At 32.4% G+C, this 21,996-nt stretch overlaps 3 protein-coding genes across 7 annotated transcripts; 2 read left to right on the forward strand and 1 right to left on the reverse strand.

Moving 5' to 3' along the window:
* Positions 1-10,122: 10,122 nt before the first annotated feature.
* Positions 10,123-12,438, forward strand: LOC124533977 (probable elongation factor 1-delta). Of its 4 annotated transcripts, none has more exons than XM_047109559.1 (7): positions 10,126-10,238; positions 10,723-10,812; positions 11,069-11,149; positions 11,316-11,510; positions 11,754-11,883; positions 11,969-12,210; positions 12,340-12,438. In XM_047109559.1, exons 2-7 carry the CDS (start codon positions 10,726-10,728, stop codon positions 12,376-12,378), a joined length of 774 nt encoding a protein of 257 aa, XP_046965515.1. In that variant the 5' UTR covers positions 10,126-10,238; positions 10,723-10,725; the 3' UTR covers positions 12,379-12,438. The 4 variants fall into 4 exon arrangements, with proteins under 4 accessions (XP_046965541.1, XP_046965515.1, XP_046965523.1 ...); XM_047109567.1 differs by having other exon boundaries at positions 10,186-10,355; XM_047109585.1 differs by lacking the exon at positions 11,069-11,149 and having other exon boundaries at positions 10,123-10,238.
* Positions 12,439-14,080: 1,642 nt separating this feature from the next.
* Positions 14,081-15,796, forward strand: LOC124533947 (cytoplasmic tRNA 2-thiolation protein 2). Its single transcript, XM_047109534.1, has 4 exons — positions 14,081-14,519; positions 14,641-14,993; positions 15,177-15,455; positions 15,544-15,796. Exons 1-4 carry the CDS (start codon positions 14,255-14,257, stop codon positions 15,775-15,777), a joined length of 1,131 nt encoding a protein of 376 aa, XP_046965490.1. The 5' UTR covers positions 14,081-14,254; the 3' UTR covers positions 15,778-15,796.
* A 2,060-nt stretch (positions 15,797-17,856) lies between these two features.
* On the reverse strand, positions 17,857-21,673 carry LOC124533964 (casein kinase II subunit alpha). Of its 2 annotated transcripts, none has more exons than XM_047109535.1 (7): positions 21,436-21,673; positions 20,776-21,065; positions 20,281-20,468; positions 19,983-20,175; positions 19,675-19,904; positions 19,443-19,591; positions 17,857-18,816 (listed from the first exon to the last, which is right to left on the reverse strand). In XM_047109535.1, the coding sequence occupies exons 2-7, from the start codon at positions 20,980-20,982 to the stop codon at positions 18,728-18,730; spliced, it is 1,056 nt and encodes a 351-aa protein (XP_046965491.1). In that variant the 5' UTR covers positions 20,983-21,065; positions 21,436-21,673; the 3' UTR covers positions 17,857-18,727. The 2 variants fall into 2 exon arrangements, with proteins under 2 accessions (XP_046965491.1, XP_046965501.1); XM_047109545.1 differs by having other exon boundaries at positions 20,776-21,207; positions 21,436-21,637.
* Between the last annotated feature and the right edge of the window lie 323 nt (positions 21,674-21,996).

Consider the following 21,996-nt stretch of genomic DNA (forward strand, 5'->3'; position numbering starts at 1 on the left):
TACTGTTATGGATGTCGTCGGCTATAAATAATGTAATTTAATTAATAAATAAATATGAGACAACATCACATACATTACTCTGATCCCAATTTAAGTACCTAAAGCACTTGTGTTATGGAAAATCAGAAGTAATCACGGTACCACAAACACCCAGACCCAAAACAACTTAGAAAACTAGTGATAATCTACATCGACTCGGCCGGGAATCGAACCCGGGACCTCGGAGTACCATGAAAACCGACGTAAACACCACTCGACCACGAATGTCGCCAAATTAATTAACTTTGACATTCTAGTTGCAGGTTAACAATGAACCGAGCCAAGGTGGGACATTGGCAAGAACATTTAAATCTTAACCGAAGATTGCGGATTAATATTAACTCAGCGGTACAAGACATTATTGTTATCATCATCTGCGGATACCAGATTAAATTCTACCTTTAAAATCTCGTATACTTCAATTTTCAAGGTCGCAAAAATTCCTCACATTGGTATAGTGCAATGAAGTTCGCTATCATTTCCTCCAAAGACTAGAAAATTAAGTCTTGCATGAAACATCCACCTATAGCTTAATTTTTATATTAATACCCATATATATTAAAAATTCTAATTTTATTTGATTTTTACAAGAAATGTTTTAGTAATTAAACAAAAGTACCATCACAATTAACCTGCAAGTGTTCTTAAAAATCATTATGCCAACCAATAAAAAATTGAGTACCATATTTTATTTTATTTAAAACAACAATAGCCTGTAAATTGACCTCCTCTCCCTTTAAGGAGAAAGTTTGGAACATATTCCACTATGCTGTTCCAATGCGGATTGGTAGGATACACATGTGGCAAAATTTCTATGAAATAAGATATAAGCAGGTTTCCTCACGATGTTTTCCTTCACCGCCGACGGCATGAATTATAACAAATTAAACACATTAATACTTAGTGGTTCTTGCCTGGGTTTGAACCCGCAATCATCGGTTAAGATGCACGCGTTTGAACCACTGGACCATCTCGCCTCACTTCTAGCCACTGCCATCTCGGCTAAAAAGATATTTATATTGAGGGCATAGTTATATACAAACTAAAAATTAAAAAAAACCATGGCTTCGTGGATGATGGCAAGAATGCTACAAATTGCCCCTTTCAATCGTAATGCCATGTTCTAGGCGAAAAACATTGAACTAGATGACCTCTGACGTCTGTAGACCGGTTTTCATGGGTACGCCACTCTGAGGTCCCGGGTTCGATTCCCAGCCGAGTCGATGGATAAAGTTCATTAGTTTTCTATGTCATCTTGGGTCTGGGTGTTTGAGGTTCCGTCGTTACTTCTTATTTTCCATAGCACAAGTGCTTTAGCTACCTAAATTGGGATCAGAGTAAAGTATGTGGTGTTGTCCAATATTTATTTATTTATTTTATTTATATACCAAACCTACAGTCACCAGTGATGCAGTAAGTCAAGGTGTTATAATAAAAAAAAAATCGCACTACATTTCGAAAGCACAAGTGTTTCGACTTCAAATAGAACATTAATTACTTATGTATAACAATCTAAATATGAATATTACTTATACCGTTATGCCCCCTCCCGCCGCCACTTTCAGATCCCTTCTGTGCATACTTCGTTAAACATTTTAGTATAAAAATAAGAAATATTTATATATATTTCTTATTTTCTATATATATACATATATTTAATTAAAGAAACACTTTCTCCCCCTATGTGGTAGGGCTTTGTGCAAACCCGTCTGGGTAGGTACGACCCACTCATCAGTTATTCTACCGCAAAATAACAGTACTCAGTATTGTTGTGTTCTAGTTTGAAGGGTGAGTGAGCCAGTGTAACTACAGGCACAAGGGACATAACATCTTAGTTCCCAAGGTTGGTGGCACATGGACGATGTAAGGAATAGTTAATATTTCTTACAGCGTCATTGTCTATGAGTGATGGTGACCACTTACCCTCAGGTAGCCCATATGCTCGTCCGCCAACCTATAACATAAAAAATTTATATATTTTACACCATATATATTTATGTATTGTTTTATTTAAATATAAAATCTTCCAATTACCATTATGTCAACCTTCATCTTTCAATGGCGGTGTACCATTTTTTTCCTACACTTTGCTTTTGAAACGAAAACTCTTATTAGACATTCGCTAATTTGCCGTCGAGAATTTTTTAAAATCTTGGTTTTACTTAAAGTTATCTATAGTTAATTAATAAAAAATTTAAATGACTGACTTACACAAGCACGTCCTTTTAGCTCCATGAAATTGAGTAAAATTCTTTATAACCAATAGCAGATAATTTTCAAAATTAATCCTCTAAAAGGTTTAAATACTAGATGAAAAAAATGTTGAAAGTAGCAATTTATATTATTAGTAAGTGAAAGGCAACAAACTTAATGGAAGTTCATCATCAAAGAGGCTTAAAATAGAGATGAAAATTTGTATCCAAGTTGTTTTTATTTCTTTATTTACACTTATATTTATAAATAATGGTTACTCAGAATGGCAAAATTTGGGACAAAAGTTTTTATGGAAATTCGTTATATTTTTAAGTAAGAAACAAGGGATACAGTTTTGTGACTTATGGAATAGTGGAGCTGTATTTTATACATGAAAAGTTTATCAAAAATAAATGATTACGTATATAACAGTGGTCTGACAAGTATTTACTCTTACTAATAGAAAACTTCCTATACGATCTTTGTCGTACAACACAATACAGCTTTTTATTTTTTATAACAAAAGTTTTCTTTTATTTTGATTTTGAATGTAACCATAAAAAGTAACTAAGATATCAAGTGTTATGTGTTTTAATAATAAAATTTGAATTGGACTTATGACCGCCATACCTTCGCTAATTATATTAAGAAGTATATTCCTTACATAAATAAATAAAATCAATGAGACCATTATAGTTACATTATTTATATTAATTGCATTATAAAATAAAATATCCATTATTTGACCCTTAAACACCAAACATAATGATTGTTTTATATTAAAATTATTTTAGTCCAACTACAAGACTAGTCGCTATAACTCCCTCGAAGAATATTTTTTTAATAATGCCTGAAGAAAAAAAAAGATCAATGAGACATTTTTATCTAGTGTTTTTGCCTACTAGATACCCCATCCTGACTTTGTACAGGTAGAATAAATAAAAGTTACGCCTCACATTTCTCCTCTAGGATAATATTTCAAAAATCCTTTATTAGTGAGCTTCTACGCCCCAAAAGGAGTAGTACTACTATTACTACGCTAAATTTCCAGCCAATTAGATCGATAGCGTCGGAGATCTCGTATGAATCACTGATATTTCGCTTATCGATTAAAGATAAAATAAAAATAAGTAAAGAGATAATAATTGATTAATCAGAACTATATGCAGGTAAAATAAAAAAAATAAACAAAAACAACGATTTATTAACTTTGTATGATGGTTGTGTCTCTTAAGCGACTTCGATGACTTGCAATCTGATAGGATTAAAAATCTGATACAATCAGAAAGAGTTCAGGCGCAGGCTCCGTAGCCGTAGGCAGAGGGCGTTTTGGGGGTTCAAATACACCCCCCCCCCACGAATTTTTTTCGCTACGATCGTACACTATATATTCACTGGTTTCTTCAAAAAATTAAGCCATTTAGTCTAGATACGACAATAAATCAAAATAAAATGAATTATTTTACGCAAAGACTAGAGACAATAATAATCATACCCTTAATTACATTTTATTAAAACACTAATTTTTAATGTCATAACATTATGTTAGTAATTTTAGATACTCAGTAGGATAAATCTTTTACAGAGTGCCATTACTTTTTGAAATGTGTAAAACAGATTGTAAAATTTCTGATACATTCTATATGTATATTGAGAATATACATATAGTTAGAAAACGGATAGTCGGCGCTCATTACCGAATAGTCAGCGACTACGAAAGCAGCCAAACTCCTGGAAGACTGCATTGGTGCATCCTATCCCTAGAAAGGGCAACCTCCCAGAGCCGTCCATAAAAATAAAAATATAAACCTAGATAGAACCTATTCTAGATGGGCAGAAGCAGTTGAAAGCAAGGGAGATGCATTGGGGGCCATTGGAGACAGCAAAGGCCTTCGCTCGCGTTTGGCACAAAGCTCGTAGGAAGCTCCCTTTCTACGAGCTTCCCGGGATATTATGCAATTTTGGCAGATCAGAACATTAAAGTCGTTATATATGGCGCATGCTCTCCTCAAGTACTCTCCCTTAGTAGTCCCTTAGGGGAGGCTCACTTAGTTACTGCGGACCCCACGGCTAAAATTAATCTATTCAAACAAAAAGGAGGCAAGTTTGCTAGCCAACCACTGAAAAAATTACTATTTGTCGTATCTCCACGATTTCAGAAGATTTCAATAGCCGCCACAGCTAGTATCGGATTACTTGGCGTGGATATTTCGAGCCTTCTTTAGCTCGATGTGCTCAGCAAGGCAAGACAGTATTTCACTTCGGCCCATCGCCTAAAACAAGGGGGCAAATTGGACCCACATGGAATACTGCTCTCACTTTGGGCGGGTGCTCCTTAGTAGCAGCTCCTTCCAATTTGATTGTATCCAACGCAGAGCAGCTCGAATTATCGAAGATCAAGCCCTTTCCTACCTTGATCTTGATCTACTGCATGATCCTTTCGTTTTGTGTAGAGATGTTAGATCACTCAGCACCATCACAACCAGCTTTCGCCGACGGTTTTTCCGAACCAATACGACTTCGGACCTTAAAAATAGAGCGTACTCCTTCCTTAAAGGACGACAACGTACCTGCAAGCCTCCCGGTGATGTCTAGGGGCGGTGATAATCACTTTCTATCAGGTGAGCCTCCTGCTCGTTCGCAGTTCGTTCGTTCGTTTGCTTCTGCTCGCAAGAAAGTCGTCGGTTGCCTTTTAAATAAATTTCTATAAATTATATAAAATTTTGATATATTTATGCTCATTATAAAATAAATAGGTACTGTATATTTCTAGAGCCCGAACTGTTAAAATCTGTTCTTATATATAAATATAAAGCTGAGTAAAAATACTCCGTGCATTTAACCAAAAAAAAACGTTTATTTTTAAAAGTCTTATTTTAGCATTATAAAAATAAATCCAGAATTAAATTTTGCGTACCTTCTCGACACGACAGCATTTTTTTGTGATCTCAAGCCATACTAATAATATATCAGACATTATAAACTACTGGCTGAACCTAGTGGCTTTACCCGCGGTTTATTTATAAAACTTAACTATATACACACTCATCCACAATTTAAACCTCCTCGCCTGCCTTAAAAATCGTTATTGAAAAAAAGTAGCCTATGTCCTTCTTCGGTACTCAAATCTATCTTCATACCAAATTTAATTTAAATTGGTTCAGCGGTTTAAACATGAAGTTATCTGACTAAAATACTTTCGCATTTATGATATCTATATATATATATAGATGAACATGTTCTTATTAGCTGCGCCAGGGCCGCCGTAAGCGGGTGTGGAGAGCGTGCACTGCACGCGGGCGGCACGTCCAGGGGGCGGCAAATTGAACAATACATCATGTACCTAATTCAAGTCATTATTATAATACCCACAAATCCTTAAGTAAAATAAATTATTCAAAGCATGGAAAATATTATACTGAGTGAAGTTAAAAGTCCGTCGTCTGTTATCCTATGAAAAACAGTACTGTCGAATTTAGGAGAATCCCCTTAAAGCTCCCTTCTCAATTGGTAGACTAGGTATCAGTTACTTTTGTAGTAGGGCGTTGCCGTAGGGCGGCTTGAAGGGTATCGCGCCGTCAGTTATATTGGTGATACCTGGAAATAGCAGAGGTACGGTAGACGTCGAACCGGGCGCAGAGGTCATACGTTCGCTGTCGCAGGCGCAACGGGCTCAACGCAAACTTAGAGGGACAGCTATAGGCCCCACATCGCCAATTGAAAAAAGCTTTAGAAAAGCAAAGAGCAAAAGAAGAGCTTTTAATGGGCTTACAGGGTCCCAGGCACCCCTATCGTGGTTTACGAGGGAAGTTCCGGACACATGGCTCTTCTGTTACGGAATCGCTACCGCCATATCTTCTGCGACTGGTCGGAGAGCAATTTTCGGGAAACAAAGCGGATCACTCAACCATCGATGCCCTTAAAAACCCTGAAGACTCGGACAACGAAGGAGGAGGTGGCCCAAGGGAACGTAGTCCTAGCGGTATAACCAAACGTGGCGAACGTCTTCAATAGTCTACCTTTCTTATTTTTTACTTTAATTTACAAGATCCACAGGCTCACAGTTGCCCGTGGATGTTGTAATGATGGCCTTTTATATTTTACATTTATACATTTTGGCGTTTTATATTATATATTTTTACTTATCATCAGCAGATCTTCGCTAAACTTCAAGCTGGCCGTCGTCCTGTTTAGGGGATGTACTTCGATATCACGAGTTGCCTTCCTATCTCAGAAGGCCGTTGGAGCTTACCTCCAGTATCGGGTGATCCTTTGGGAGGGGGCTTGTACGGCGTCTAAGAAGCTGCGTCGGTTCTCGGTCCAATTCTTTGGAACGTTGGTTTTGAGTGGCTCCTGCGGGCACTGACCTTGCTGGGGATGGTAGTATTGTCCTACGCAGACGACGCCCTCATCACGGAAACGGGGCGAACCTTACAGAAGGCGGCCCTAGGTCTATGTGAGGTAGGAGTGTCGCTCACGGTGGATCAAATCGAGATGCTAGGCTTGAGGGTCTCTGTAACTAAAACGGAGGCCCTCCTAATCCACGGTCCTCGCTAAGGTCCCCTCGAGGAGCGTCTATCGCCCTCCAGGAGCCTCGGACAACATTTTGTCCAACTCATTTTGAAGCTTATCAATTCCAACGTAGGAGAACCGGAAACACCTTGCCTGCGTGCTCTCTATGGCATTGTATAGTGCATCCATTTGGGTAAACTCCCTCAATGCTGGTAACAAGCCTCTCATCTTACGGGAGCGTGGGACCGGTGCTGGTGACTCGCTTAGCCGAAAAAGACTGGGAGAAGGTGTCTTCGCTATGGACATCTTCACCTCCCGCCATAAGTGTACCGGGCTTAGGGGACTCTGTACTCTGAGAAATCCCTAGGAAGTGGACCCCCGCAGAGGTGAGCCTACGGTCAGGACGTCACAAACGATCTCGTGACGTCCCTTGAAAAGACGGAGTGGGAGGATACCGCTGGTTTTTTTATGGTTATTCCTCCCGCCCCTGCGTTTTGCAGCAAAAAAAGGGCGGCATAATAAGTATTGCACGCGGACGACAAAACAGCTAGCGGCGGGCCTGAGCTGCGCCTTAATCTTTCTATGTTGATACGTCACAAAATATTTTACATTGATTTTCAGCTTCACTTCTAAACTTCGTATTAAATTAAAAGTTTATACACTTATTAATGGCCGATGAAATTACCTTAATATGGTATCATCGATTACATCTAATGATAAAACTTTTAACTGATGGCGCTCAGGAATACTTACTAAAATCCCTCTTAAACCCAGCCATATGTAAAAGTATAAAGAGGGTTAAAGTCATTATGACTGGGTTATAAAGAGGGTTAGGTATAATCATTATATTATTAACGTGACGTGCTGATGCGCGTTACCTACCTATCTTAACATTTGCAAAATATCAAACGAACGAAATAGTAATAATCGTGACCATTAAGATTACGTAATAATGCCGTTAATGTTGACACATCTATTTTAATACTATTGTAAATTTTAAAGATGTTCATAATAATTGTGTCTATAATATAATTTCGTTCCCCGCCTCACATTTTTAAATTTGGACTGATAATTATTGTTTAAATATTGACAAATATCCAGTGTTCAATCATTTTTATAAAACAAAAGAAAAAAATTGATTTTAATTGATACTTGTTGTAAATAAATTTTTGAAGTTGCACTTTTTTTCTTTTTTTTATGGTATAGGTTGGTGGTCGAGCATATGGGCCACCTGATGGTCACCATCACCCATAGACAATGACGCTGTAAGAAATATTAACTATTCCTTACATCGTCAATGTGCCACCAACCTTGGGAACTAAGATGTTACGTCCCTTGTGCCTGTAGTTACACTGGCTCACTCACCCTTCAAACCGGAACACAAAAATACTGATTACTGTTATTTGGCGGTAGAATAACTGATGAGTGGGTGGTACCTACCCAGACGGGCTTGCACAAAGTCTTGGTGGTAACCAAGGACAACACTTTTGACAAATTTTGAAAAAAAAAATCCTAAAAAACGTGTTAACTCAAAAATGGTTCACTTCTGGATTGTGCATGTGGGGGTTAAAATTTTTGCAAATAGTCATCCCCTATCACCTCCTAACGGATATACGTCGAATTACCAATAACCCTGTATATTATCTATAACCTTGTTAATCTACATTCTTTATCTATTTTAACAAAATAGTCAAAATTATATTGTCAAAGTCATTCAAGGGGCCCTCATTATCCTTATATGACCAGGGCCTCTAATAGGTTAAAGACGGCCCTGGTTATAAGGTTTTATATCTCTTGTGCCTGTAATTATACTGGCTGTACATGGTGTAAAACAGTGATTCACAAAATGGTCCAGACCACCCCTAGGCGTCCACGGGAGACATGATGGGGGTCTACGTATGCGTGAATAAAAAATGGGGGTCCATAAGATGTTAATGGGGGTCCACGAAAATTTATCTGCTTTTGATAGTAAAGAGCAAAATTGTAAGCATAGTTATATTACCTCATTATTATTTTTTTGTAATTTTACTCTTTTAATAAGCAAAATGTTAGAAAATGTACTATTTTTCGTTTTTATTTTACCTATCGGAATATAGGGTCAGAACTCAGAAGCGACACAATTTTTATTTTTTGGCGACTTTAAGAATGTGGTAGAAATGTAGCAGCAGGGGGTCCACCGAAACCAGTAAAATTTTGAAAGTGGTCCACAAGAAAAATAGGTTTGGGAACTACCTACTGATGTAAAACGATGATTTGACCGCCACTTATATCTGGAATCCTATTTTAAATCGATGTTTTTTATTAGTCACAATGCACTAATGATAAAAGAATAGACTAATTTTTTATCATTATTGGTAAAAAAAAATAATAAATCCACTTACCAATAAAAAAAAGAAGGTAATGCATTTATTACGACGAAAAACTTAATATTAACTGGCCGTTTTTCCTTTAAATAACAGATAAAAAAACATACAAATATTAAAGAAGTCTAAGCCAGCAGATTCGCTAAGCCAGCTGGTTACCGTGCAAAGCTTTACCAAAACCCTCTATCATTGCAAAGCAAATATAACAAAAATAAACGACCCGGCGCGGCGGAGGCGTCGCATCCTGATAAAGTGTACTGCGTGGGGATCTCAACAAGTCAGCAGTCAGCACCATCTAGTTACCATCGTCAGTGCAGAGCTGCAGACCTAGCGAGGGTGTTCAAAGTGAGAATATTGCTGCTTTTAATAAAGGTTAACATGTAATAAAATGAAAGAGCAAAATCAAAACTCTGCAAATTATGTTGCCATATGAAAATTAATGAATATTAAATTAATGAGCAAATAGAAATGTATTAAAATCCTTAATATTATCAGGAAGAATAAGATATTTATTTAAGGAAAGCAGTCAACAAAATAGACCGCATGTATAATGAATGGACGCCAACGCCCATAGACAATTAAACTGCATAATTTATATACATCTATATACGGAACTTTTTTTTTAAATAAAGTTGCTGAAAATGTAGGCATACCTTTTTTTAAAATCTTTCTAATAATTTGTTGCGTATTTTTAATATACGTACTGATTTTTTTATGACCTTTTTACGTAAATTTAAAATGAAGATATAAATAATAGCTTTGACAATATTTTTGTAATTTTATGTTTATTACTTAATAAATATTGTCACTAATTATAAATAAGTTGATATAAACCTATGAATCAAGTATTATTCAATCATTATGTGAGGAATTTATACAACTACAATAAAATTAATATGCATAATATAATAAAATTTTATATTCTTATAAATAGTATGTCGTATTGTCATGCTTTCTGGAACTAAATTTTCATTTTAAGTACTCAAACTTTAAAAAACAAAATATAGAAACACGAGACTTAAAACTTTTACGCCGTCTATCATGTCATTTTGACGTCCAACTAAGCATCTACGTGGTAAAAAAAGTAGGCAACTTGATATCTCTTTTACTCATTGGCTCCTCAATTTAAAGGTGAATTTGAAAATTTGGCAAGAAACTTTGTTAGTTACGCTCATAATTTTAGAACTTTTTAAAGTTACTATATAACAAAATAGGCTGCTATTTACACCTTAAGTAGTAAGACGATTCGTAAGTAGTTGTAAAAAACTTTTATTCAACTGAATTCCTAACCTAAGTAAATACTGTTGAAAATTTTTAAAGGTTATCGGTTAAAATAAATGTAGGCAGGTTATTTCTAAATAGTTCTTAGTTTACAAAAAAATCGTGTTACTGGAATTCTATTCACTTTGTAAATATATTAACGTTAAACATATATATTATATCGAACAAAAAGTGTTATTTTTGTAACTTTTAATACTTTGTAAAAGTTAGAATTGTTTTATTATTATGTTATATAATGCATGTTAATTATTATTATTATAAAATCAAAACTTAACATTTATGTGTTGACAAAACTTTCACCTAACGATTAACAAATACTATCTTTTATTTTCAGAAAATGTCTGCTCTAATAAATGAAAAAGTTTGGCTCGACAAAACTATCTACACAGATGCCGAACGAAACTATTACGAATCATTGTCAAAGGTAAGTAATTTATAAAAAAACATGTGGCTAAAGATCATATAAATTTGTTCTTAATTGTATGACAATTCTTACACCTAAATTTTTGTCCATAAAATATCGGTGTATGAAATTTAACAAATATTTTGTTTTTTTTTTAACTGAAGTATGTAATTCTATAAATAGCAACAGATGGTTTTATTTTATTTATATATAAATTCCTACTAAATCTGCAAGTCTTCATCTTTAAAATATAAATACTTAATTTTAAATTCATTAGGGCCAAGTCTCTACAAGTGGATCATCTTTAGCTAGTGAAGTGGCCAAAGCTAGGCAGCACATTAAAAATTCACTAGAATGTGTAAGTATTGTTTATACATTAACATATTAAAAGGAAGACACTTATTTAATATTATTAAAAATTAAAATCATCAAATCGTAATAAATAAGAGAACAAAGTAAATATGAAAAATATATCAGTAATAAATAAAAATAGAAGGTTATTCTTATTATCCTTATTTTTGCAGATGGACAGTGTTGCTGCATTAGCTGGAGTTCCTAACACTGAAATTAACAATAAACTAAATAGTCTAGAAAAAGAGAATTCTGATTTAAAAAAGGCTGTTGATGACTTGCGCAAACTGGTTATTAGTCTACAAGTAAGAGTTGAATCATTGGAGTCAGTGGGTTCTTCAAACAACATTCAAGTTGAAACAACAAAAGTTAGTATAAGTTATAATTAACTTCAAATTTATATTTCTATGATAATGTAGGAGAATTTATCATTTATTTTGGTTGACCGGTAAATTAAGTCTTACAATTCAATGCTGTAACTCAAATCAGAATAACACCCAATATTCTCTTAGAAAATATTAGATATAACTTTTTTATTCTGTTCCTTTTAAAACTAAGTGTGTACATGACATTTTTTGTAAGAAATTGAACATTTAAAAAATCCTTTTCAGAAAGCCACAGCTCAAGAAGATTCCGATGATGGCGTTGATTTGTTTGGATCTGATGATGAAGAAGAAAGTGCTGAAGCTGCAAAAATAAGAGAAGAAAGACTTGCAGCATACAATGCAAAGAAATCCAAAAGTGTGTATGAAGTTCTACCAATATATGTATATTAAATGATATGATATTACTAAAAGCTTAACTTAATGTTTTTAAATAATTTCAGAACCTGTGCTTATTGCAAAATCAAATATAATATTGGATGTTAAGCCATGGGATGATGAGACAGACATGAAAGCTATGGAAGAAGCAGTGAGATCTATTAGCAATGATGGTCTTTTATGGGGGGCTGCAAAACTTGTACCTCTTGCATTTGGCATTCAAAAGTTGCAAATATCTTGTGTAGTTGAAGATGAAAAAATATCAGTTGATTGGCTCACCGAAGAAATTGAAAAGTTTGAAGATCTGGTAGGTTTCAGAAGTTTAAATTTTATTCTAAACAGCTTAGCAAAATTATAAAAAATTTCAAAAAGCTTAAATTATATGCAAGGAGTTAAACTTTTTAAAAGAATGTAACAATGTAAATTTTCCTTTCAGGTTCAAAGTGTGGATATTGCTGCCTTTAATAAAGTTTAACATGTAATACACTGAAAGACTAAATTGCTGTTATTAAATAGCCATATTTCTTTTACCTTTTTTCTGTTGTTTCCTTTTTATAAAGTCGTTGATGAAATCTTCTTGTCGGGTACCTAATTAGAATATAGTCTGTTCGTCTTAAAGTAACCAGCCTTTATAGCTCTGGATTACAAGAAACTGCCCATGAAAATGCCATTAGTAAGGTTCTTTTATTTTTGTTTCAATGCTTTTGTCGTAAATGGCAATCACCTTGGCAACTAGCATGTTACTAGACTGACTCACTTCCTCTTTGAACCAGATCAACAATACCAAGTATTGGTAGTACTTGGCAGTTGAATATGTGATGATTGTTGGTATCTACTCAGATGAACAATCTGACTAAAATGCATTTCTTGATATCTAATTGGACAATAAAAAAAAAATTAAGTTTGTAAATGATCTCCATCATTTCATTCAAACTCTCAAACTCAAACTAAGTTGGAGGTAAAGAAATTAATAATCGTAAAAAAAATGAATAAACTTCTTTTTTATTTAATTAATAATTATTATGAATCAGCATAACTTAAAACTCAGAGGTTTTACAGAAAAGCTGGCAGATAATAATAATAATAGTTTATTCAATAAAAATAGTTGACACAATATTGATGATCCATTACAGTAAAGGTACATTGCTTAGTGCTACTTTATACAGTAAAATGTTTGGATCAAACTGTTCATCCTAGCTAGATTATGTAAATAATGTGTTAAGGATGAAACAGCCTTCTCCTCCTGGCTAGTAATACAATATTGAGCCACTAGTACTCTTCTATAAGTAGGGACTATAAAAAAAAAGGTATTTAATAAGTGATGGTGTGTGTGAGTGTGTGTGTGTGGCAAATATAAATATATAAGAATATATAAAAGAGACGAATATTCATACATTTTGATAATAGGTACATATAGACAATTTTTACTATTTTATTGAGGAAAGAAGTTGTTCTGTTTCTTGGTATGTTAGGTTAATTAGAAATGAATTTATTAGTTTTTTACATTGAGAGAGGGACAGACTGTAAATTGATAATTTTGTATTTGCTTTGTTGTAAAGATAAGGGCCGAGATAAAAAAGAATTGCTTTGTAAATGAGAATTTAGGAGTAAGTAGGATAGCCAACATTTTTTGTGTCAGACCTGAAAATTTTACAATAGGTAAGACCTCAGGTTGTGTAGCTTGATACCCACTAAACCAAAATGATAATTATATATTATCAAGTCTTTGGAAAAAGCATTTTTTTTTTAATATGTGGAGGTAGATTAACTCATTGTTATAGTTTTACTTTTCTTTTAAAGAAGATAATCCATCAAGTGTTTTTAGTAAAAGCTATATGACTAGTCATTTTTTCGGTGGAAAAACGCATTTACGCCCTATTTAACAACGTAATTTTTTTATCATCTTCGGTGAAGATGTTCAGTGAACATTCTTCAGTATGTGAAGATCATAGAAAGATGACATCCTCGCCTCGTTATATCGTCCCGGCACGCTGAAAGGAATCCAGATCCCAGTTCTACCTCCAACTCACAATTATAGAAAAAAAAAATTAAACAATTATTTTTTAGCTACCTTAATGTGTAGATTAATTGTTAAATATTCGGAAAGACTAAATGCTGCGGAAAGGGTATTACACCTTTGCCTTTTTTCCATGAGAAAAAATAAATTGACAGTTGTAAGTTGTCACTTATCGTTAAGTCAATAACTCAATATTGTCATCTATTCCATATTATTACTATATGAATTTGCTACTCTCAATAAAGATAGCTTATTTAAATACAAACTCATTAAATAATTTCTATTTACACACGGTTTATTTAGTTGTTTGATAAAATAACCTACAAATTTAGAAATGATTTGTCGAAAATGTAGTGGTCCTGGAACATTAATAATTCGAAAAGAGTATTGTTATTGTAATGACTGTTTCATTACCAATATAAACCACAAATTTCGAGCTTGTATTGGTAAAAATAAAATATTATCGCCTAATGAGAAAGTCCTGATCTGTTTATCAGGAGATGCAAGTTCTACAGTTTTATTGGATTTAATACACGTTGGCTTTTCATTAAATAACCATAAAAAATTACGAGTTACACCATATTTTTTGCATATCATAGGTATTGATTTGGTTTCATTTTTATTAATTAATCAATGAAAAAGTCAGAAATATTGTAGATGTAATTTTAGCCTGTATTATTATGTAAAGATCTTAAAAATCAATTTTAATTTTTCTTTCAGAAAGAGACTCAGATGGCGAAGAAATATCTAAAGTAATAGCTGAACAATGTAAAAATTACAACTTTAATTTAACTGTAGTGAATATGGATGAATACTTTAATAAAAATATTTTATCTAATGAATTTACAATGATAAATCATCATCAAACATCAATTTCAAAAAATATTTTATCAAACATACCTACCTCCATCAGTGAAGACATGTTGACGAAGATGAAACAAAACATTTTTATTAAAATCTCAAAACAATTAAAATGTAGAATAGTTTTTACAGCTGAAACAACCACTTTATTAGCCACACGATTGCTATCAAATATAGCAATTGGTCGAGGTTCACAAGTTGAAAATGATATTGTAAGTTTACTTTAGGAATATTATAATCCCACTTTCTTAAATGCATTTTCGTATAAAGATGCCCATGATATATTCAAATAGTTAAGGTCTTCATTATTATTTCCATTTATACCTGTAGTTAATTTGATGTGACGTAAAGCAGAAATTATCAATTTTAAATAAAAAAGGTTTTTAACTTTTTAGGGCTTCGCTGATAAAAGGGAAGAGAATGTAATAATATTAAGGCCAATGAGAGACATTACTAATGAGGAAGTTGACCAATATTTGAGAATTAAAGATCTGAAACCTGCTACTAATATATTGGCTACAATACATGGAACTAGTCTACAATCTGTTATAAGAAGTTTTGTCTTGGATCTCCAAGAAAATTATCCAGCCACTGTATCAACAATATGTAAAACGGCTGATAAAATTGGTTCTATAACTGTTAATGTTGATAAAAAAAAGTGCATAATTTGTCAGGTGACTAATTAAATTTATTTTACACTTTTTATTTATTTGTGTAATTGAAGAATTAATTCATGGAAAAATAATTATTACTTATTTACAGAGTAACTTGGACTGCAATCAATTAAATCTCACAGCAGTGGATGCTACTATGTTTTCAAGAAAAGTTTCTTCTGAAGTAACAAACTCTAATGAAAACTTAAAACATGTTGAGAAAGGGAATAATTTAATGTTTCCATTTATCTATGAAAAATTATGCTATTGTTGTAGTAGAAATATTTCTCAATTAAATGATCCTATGTTACAAACATTAGTTTGCAGGAATGATGAAAAATAAAGTAGAAAATAACATTTAATAATGCTTTTAATTACCTACATTTATAATTAATATATTCCAAAGAATTAATACATTTTGTTAAGATTTATTTCATTTTTTTGATGCTTATACTTTGATCTGTAATTTTATGTACTCATGAAACATTTAAATAATAGTTATGGCCTGATACATACCTTCACTGTCAACTGCTCTTGGCAATGGGTTAGGATTATTACAAATTTAGGTTTGTATATAATCATTTTATATTTATTACCAACAAAATGGTTTTGCTTGTAATATTAACATATTTAGCATGGCCGCTATCAATATAATAGATAGAGTTACAATTTAATCCTAAATTATGTTCATAACTTACCATTTAAGGCTTGGAAATATAACTTTCTAGGCCATGGGGCATGATTTTTCCCCAAAATTATAAATATAATCATAAGGTCAAACAATTGGCAATGTAAAAACGATGTGCCCGAGCAAGATGATGCAGTGGTTTGAGCACGAGAATTGTAACCGAAGATTCAAATACCAAGTACCTCTATCTAGTAGAAGAAAACGTGAGGAAACCTACACGTGTCGGATGAAAATCTGCCACGTGTATCTACCAACCCGCATCGATGCAGCGCCTTATTAGTCCAGCCATTAGCCATTTACTTTTTTTATACCTGATTTGTAATAAAAAACGTGGAAAATACATTATATTTTAGTGGCTCGCTCATAAGGTTGCTAACCCAATTCCTTTCAAATTCTGGTTCAAAATCAGTGTCCACACATAAGTGTATTTGAAAGTTTAGATAGGTACTCGTTGCACAAGCAGGGTCCAAAATGCTATTTCAATATAAATGATTATGTTACCGGTGTAATTACAAGCACAAGGGACTTATCACCTTAGATTAGACATAACAAGTTTACATTCCTTACAATGCTGGTCTTATGGTTAATGGCAACCTCTTGCCAAAGAGCCACTTAACCATGCTGTCTTCCTAAGATCTATTTTAATATGATTTAAGCCATATTATAATTATACTGATTCAACAAAAGTTTCTAACTTAATTGAACTAAGTTATAAATTTAGAATAAAAGTTATAAATTTAGAATTCGTAAAATTATTAACTACCTATATTAGATATACGAAATAAATATTAAAGAAAAAAGACACAATTCACAAGTTACAAAGCGATCGATTTCAGTTTTTTTTTAAATATCTTAATAACAAAATAAACTAAAAATTTAGCAAAATTCAGGAATGAATGTTAATTGTAATACTTTGTTTTTAAAAATACTATTAACTAAATTACAATTTTTGTAGTGTACGTTAGATAGCGCAGTCTTCACGCAAGTTAGTTAGAAATAGCCTAAAAGATAACCAATTAGTAAACAATTGTATCGATTCTGTAGAAACAATCTCTGAATCCCTATTTATAGTCAAGACGGAATTAGTGTAGACGAATCTGGTTTACTGATATCTCGCATCGCATAAACACGAGCATAACAGCGAATCGCCACGGCGTTCGAAGAAATGTTCTACGAAAATTCGTATGAATATTGATAAACGTTTACAACTTAACGTGTACCACACATATACCATCAAAATTTCGATTAAAATTATTAAATAAAAACATTTCAATGTTGTTTACATAATGTAATGTTCGAAGATTAAGAAACCGATCTGGATCAACTGTTTTTTATTTCGTTACATGGCTTCCCAAACTTCAAACGACATGTGATGAACGCTACGTTTCAATGTTCAATTTATATACTTTGGTGAAGTTGATCACGGCCGTTACAATGGCCATTATAATTTTGATCGAGTTTCATTTCATGAATAAAATATTTTCTAAAAATCATAGAAATGTTTTTAAAGGTGTGTTGAAAAGGTGTATGGATATATTGATCAATCTATGATGTTAGTGTATTTAAAAAATGAAACATCAGAATTCAGACCTTCCTTCTTTGAAATTTTGTTAAAAAAAATATATGTATAGGTATGTATACTGTATACTTTATAATATACAAACAAAGTTTTCCTCTTTATAATATTAGTGTAGATTATAAGCATACTTTATAATGAACAAAAAATCCAAACCATTTCCAGCCAGTTAGTTTTTTTATTAAGAATTTTGATGCATTAACTTGAAGTTATCACACTAAAAATAAATTATAATCAATGAGGCCCATTTTAATGTTGAAAGTTGATTCGATTTAACTATATTATAGGACACTAACATAACTTACTAAAAATATACTAATAGAAGCAATATTTTATTTGACATATCTAATAAAATTAAATTTTACTGGTATTTGTATAAATCATGTAATGAAAAAACAGTTACATCTTAAAATTTTGTATTTATCACACATATCTACATTTTATTATTATAACATAAATACAAAATTTTAATTGAAGTACCAACAAAAAGTTGCTAACCAGTATTTGCAAATGGTATGCAGGTGTTATCAATATATCATACAAGTAATTACAATATCAATACCATAGGTTAATAAATGCAAAAGATCAAGTGCAATGAAACTCCAGATATTTTTGTTATTTCAATAATTCATATTGAACTTTACATAAAAGATGGTTGTTGAATCTAAATTCTTTAAAATTTCAAACCCATTAGATACTTGAAAGTAACAGTAGTGTACATTTCCTTGGACTTGTTGGTTTGTACCAGAGAAAAAACACTTTAAAAACAATGAATAAACCAGATTTTACTAACATTAAACACTAAATTATATTGTCTTTCCAAATTTACTTCCATTTAGTTACATTGGAAATACATCAGAGCTGTAAACTGAATGGAAACACACTTTGCCATATCCTTTGTGTATTCATTATGCTTTCAGTGGACTGTATTTGGTGTTACTCTTGGCTCCTCTCATTCTCAGGAATTCATGTACAGGTAAATACTTCAATATATAGTTTAATAAAGAGCATTATGGAATTTAATAACAATTACTCTGCCGCATTTATTGGTCCTTGCAAGGCATTAGGACTAGGTGAATTAGAAGAAACCATTCGGCCTTGCTCCTTCACAATTGGGTCTGAAATACATAAATATATTGGATTATTATAAACAAAACATACAATACACCAAAAGTTACAAAACATGATTTTTTATAAGGCAGATTGTTAAATTTCATACTGAGAACTCTGAAAATTTGTAATTTTGAGTTTTAAAATTATAATTTTACCACATGTCTTTCCATAAACAAACATTGAAGAAATATGACAAGAAAAGCTTCAAACTCAAAAAGAAGAGGAAAAAACAGTGGAACATTTACAGGCTGTATCTCTTTAATATGATATAACCATTGTATGAATAAAATTTGAATATATATTAAAAACCTATATTTTAAAACAATTTATTTTATCAAAACCTCTAAGTTTATTGGTAAATGGACAAAAGTCTGCATTTTTTTTTAAACAGCAGTATGTGGTTACCAGCACCGTGCGCCTTGACACTGAAAGACTAACTAGTGATTTGGCAATAAAATATGTGATGAGTGAGTGAAGTGGTAACTACCCAGGTAGGCTTTAATATAGCCAACCTATGAAGTACAGGTTATAATTGAAATAAACCAAGAACATATAAATGTATTTAATACTACAATAATCATTCTTTTGACTAACCAGTGTGATATTATAATAAAAAAATGAAATAACTCACAAAAGTAAGGATGATCCATTGCTTCACGAGCTGTGTAGCGCTCATAATGGTCATAGCGAAGGAGGCGATCAAGAAAGTCTAAGGCTTCAGGAGAGACCAAATGTTGATTTTCTGAATGGACAAATCTCTCCCATCGTTTACGAGAATGTCTAAAATATTAACAAATAAATTAACACAAATCCTAATTATAAATTCAAATCTTGTACCTAATGATTAGGTGTAAATTTATTACCTTCCAAGAATGTCATTAAATCGAGGATCTAATTCTATATGATATTTATCCAAATATTCAAAGAGCTCTTCAGTGCCCAGCACTTTCGCAATACGTACAAGCTGGTCATAATTATCATGACCATGGAAGAATGGTTCTTTACGGAAGATCATGGACGCTAACATACATCCTAGTGACCACATGTCAAGTGAATAATCATACATTTGATAATCAACTAAAAGTTCCGGACCCTGAAAAGATAAAACAAAATTTTATAAGAGTTTATGTTGAAGAATAGCATAAAATTGATTAAGAATAAAGTTTACTACCTTAAAGTACCTAGAAGCTACGCGAACATTATACTCCTGACCTGGATGGTAGAACTCTGCTAGACCCCAGTCAATGAGACGTAGCTTTCTATTATCATGGTCAATCATTACATTATGTGGTTTCACATCTCTGTGCATGATACCCATACTGTGGCAGTAATCTAAAGCCTTCAAAAGTTCATACAAGTAATACCTGGAGAAAACATTTATGAATTAAATGTAGAGTGACCTAATTATCATTATGAGCATCAATATTAAGAAACTGAAATTATTATTTTTAAATACTATAATATTTTACCTTATATCGTAGTCTGACAATGTTTGATATAGTTGCTTAAAATCAGTATTGTTCACATGTTCAAAAATTAAAGCTGGAGTGCGAGATACTGGATCTTTTACAACAGCTTGTAAAGTAATAATGTTTGTGCCTCCTCTTAAGTTCTCTAATATTTTAATTTCTCTTTTAATCTTCTTCTTTTTAACAGGCTGTAACAAGATATTTAATAAGACTTGAAAAATATATCAAATATTACATTCTTAATACATCTTAAAATGTAAACAAAAATGCTATTGTTCATTACTTGGTCCATCTTACAACAAATAAATAATATCATTAAATTTCGATTTAATTGTTACAATCCAAGAATAACTTATCAACATTAATTAACTCATTTTGCTAATTCAATACCATGCACAAAATTAATTAAATTAAATATCTTCCATCTTCAAAATAAAGTAATAAAAAGTTAGATTGTTATGTGTATTGAGTAGTAATGTATGTAATCTGACTCACCTTCAATATTTTAACTACACATTTCTCATTATTTGTGATATTTATTGCCTCAAATACTTCACTATATTTTCCGCGCCCAAGCTTTCGAACTAACTGATAGTCTTCTTGGTTTCCCCAATCCACCACATAGCTTTCATAATCCCAATATTCTCTTGGCTTTTGTGAGTTAACATCTGCATATACCCGGGCTCTACTAGGTACTGCCATGGTATTATAATGCGGTCTTTGCCAACCTAAGGTCTTGTCGACGACACTCTTACCGGAAATCGCATATGTCTTGAGTAATGATACTGTGAATAAAAATATTTTCGACGTCACTTTGAGACATTCACTATTACACTTGACTAAAGTAATTTTAATTGTTCAACTTGTCACTGGGAGTCATTACTAGCGATTGCGAGCGATTACGAGTCACTTGTATTGATGTATAACCTAAAAACGACATCCAACTCAATCATTTCAAATCAAACTACGCGACAATATTTAATATTAAAAGGTTATACTAGTCTATTTTAGTATCAATAATATCAAATTGTTAGTTAAATATAAGATGCAGCCAATGCCATAATTATGACATGAATTAAAATTTGAAAGTCTTCAGAAGAAAAACGCACGCCATTACTCGTCAAATGATTAAATGAATCAGGCACATTCCCATACCTAACACATTCCTGTAGATTATCTTATTTTAAACAATAAATAGTTTAAGCATACATAAACTTCTTGAAAATTAACAATTAACTGGAGGTCTAATATACAAATTACACTTTTATCACATAACCGGCACAAAATCAGCAAAATTCAAGATGGACGCCCATCCATCCATCTACCATTGCTCTAGTCTTAGTCTCCTCTCTCCCTCCCGCCCCTACTATACACCATTTTGTCGACTTGTTGTTTGTTTGACACTGCCTACAAAATTACGAGTGGAGAATGTACAACAGATTGTTTTTAGACAACAAAAAAGTTAAACGTACCTTATTAATTTTTTTTAACTAAATTAATACTAATTGTTAGCATATACATTGGTATACATTTTTTTAAATATCTAGCTCTTTTATATTAATTGATAATTTAGATCCTTATAATATTAAAAAATAGATATTTATGCTTGGAAATATCCTGAATGGAGAAACTTTAATTATAATGTTACATTCAATGGATTATTCTATAAAAAATATTTGTAAAAATTGAGAATAAGTACTTTATTTTATAAATGAG

Source organism: Vanessa cardui, chromosome 1 (genome assembly GCF_905220365.1).
Source record: "Vanessa cardui chromosome 1, ilVanCard2.1, whole genome shotgun sequence".
NCBI lineage: Eukaryota > Metazoa > Arthropoda > Insecta > Lepidoptera > Nymphalidae > Vanessa > Vanessa cardui.

Excerpts from the sequence above, each read along its gene's own strand:
- LOC124533977 (XM_047109559.1), top strand. The coding sequence starts at position 10,726 with ATGTCTGCTCTAATAAATGAAAAAGTTTGGCTCGACAAAACTATCTAC. Across the intron at positions 11,511-11,753 it reads TTCAAGTTGAAACAACAAAA|AAAGCCACAGCTCAAGAAGA; the intron begins GTTAGTATAAGT and ends AATCCTTTTCAG. Across the intron at positions 11,884-11,968 it reads CAATGCAAAGAAATCCAAAA|AACCTGTGCTTATTGCAAAA; the intron begins GTGTGTATGAAG and ends AAATAATTTCAG.
- LOC124533964 (XM_047109535.1), bottom strand. The coding sequence starts at position 20,982 with ATGGCAGTACCTAGTAGAGCCCGGGTATATGCAGATGTTAACTCACAA. Across the intron at positions 20,176-20,280 it reads TTGTCAGACTACGATATAAG|GTATTACTTGTATGAACTTT; the intron begins GTAAAATATTAT and ends TGTTTTCTCCAG. Across the intron at positions 19,592-19,674 it reads TTTAATGACATTCTTGGAAG|ACATTCTCGTAAACGATGGG; the intron begins GTAATAAATTTA and ends TTAATATTTTAG.
- LOC124533947 (XM_047109534.1), top strand. The coding sequence starts at position 14,255 with ATGATTTGTCGAAAATGTAGTGGTCCTGGAACATTAATAATTCGAAAA. Across the intron at positions 14,520-14,640 it reads ATATTTTTTGCATATCATAG|AAAGAGACTCAGATGGCGAA; the intron begins GTATTGATTTGG and ends TTTTTCTTTCAG. Across the intron at positions 15,456-15,543 it reads AAAAGTGCATAATTTGTCAG|AGTAACTTGGACTGCAATCA; the intron begins GTGACTAATTAA and ends ACTTATTTACAG.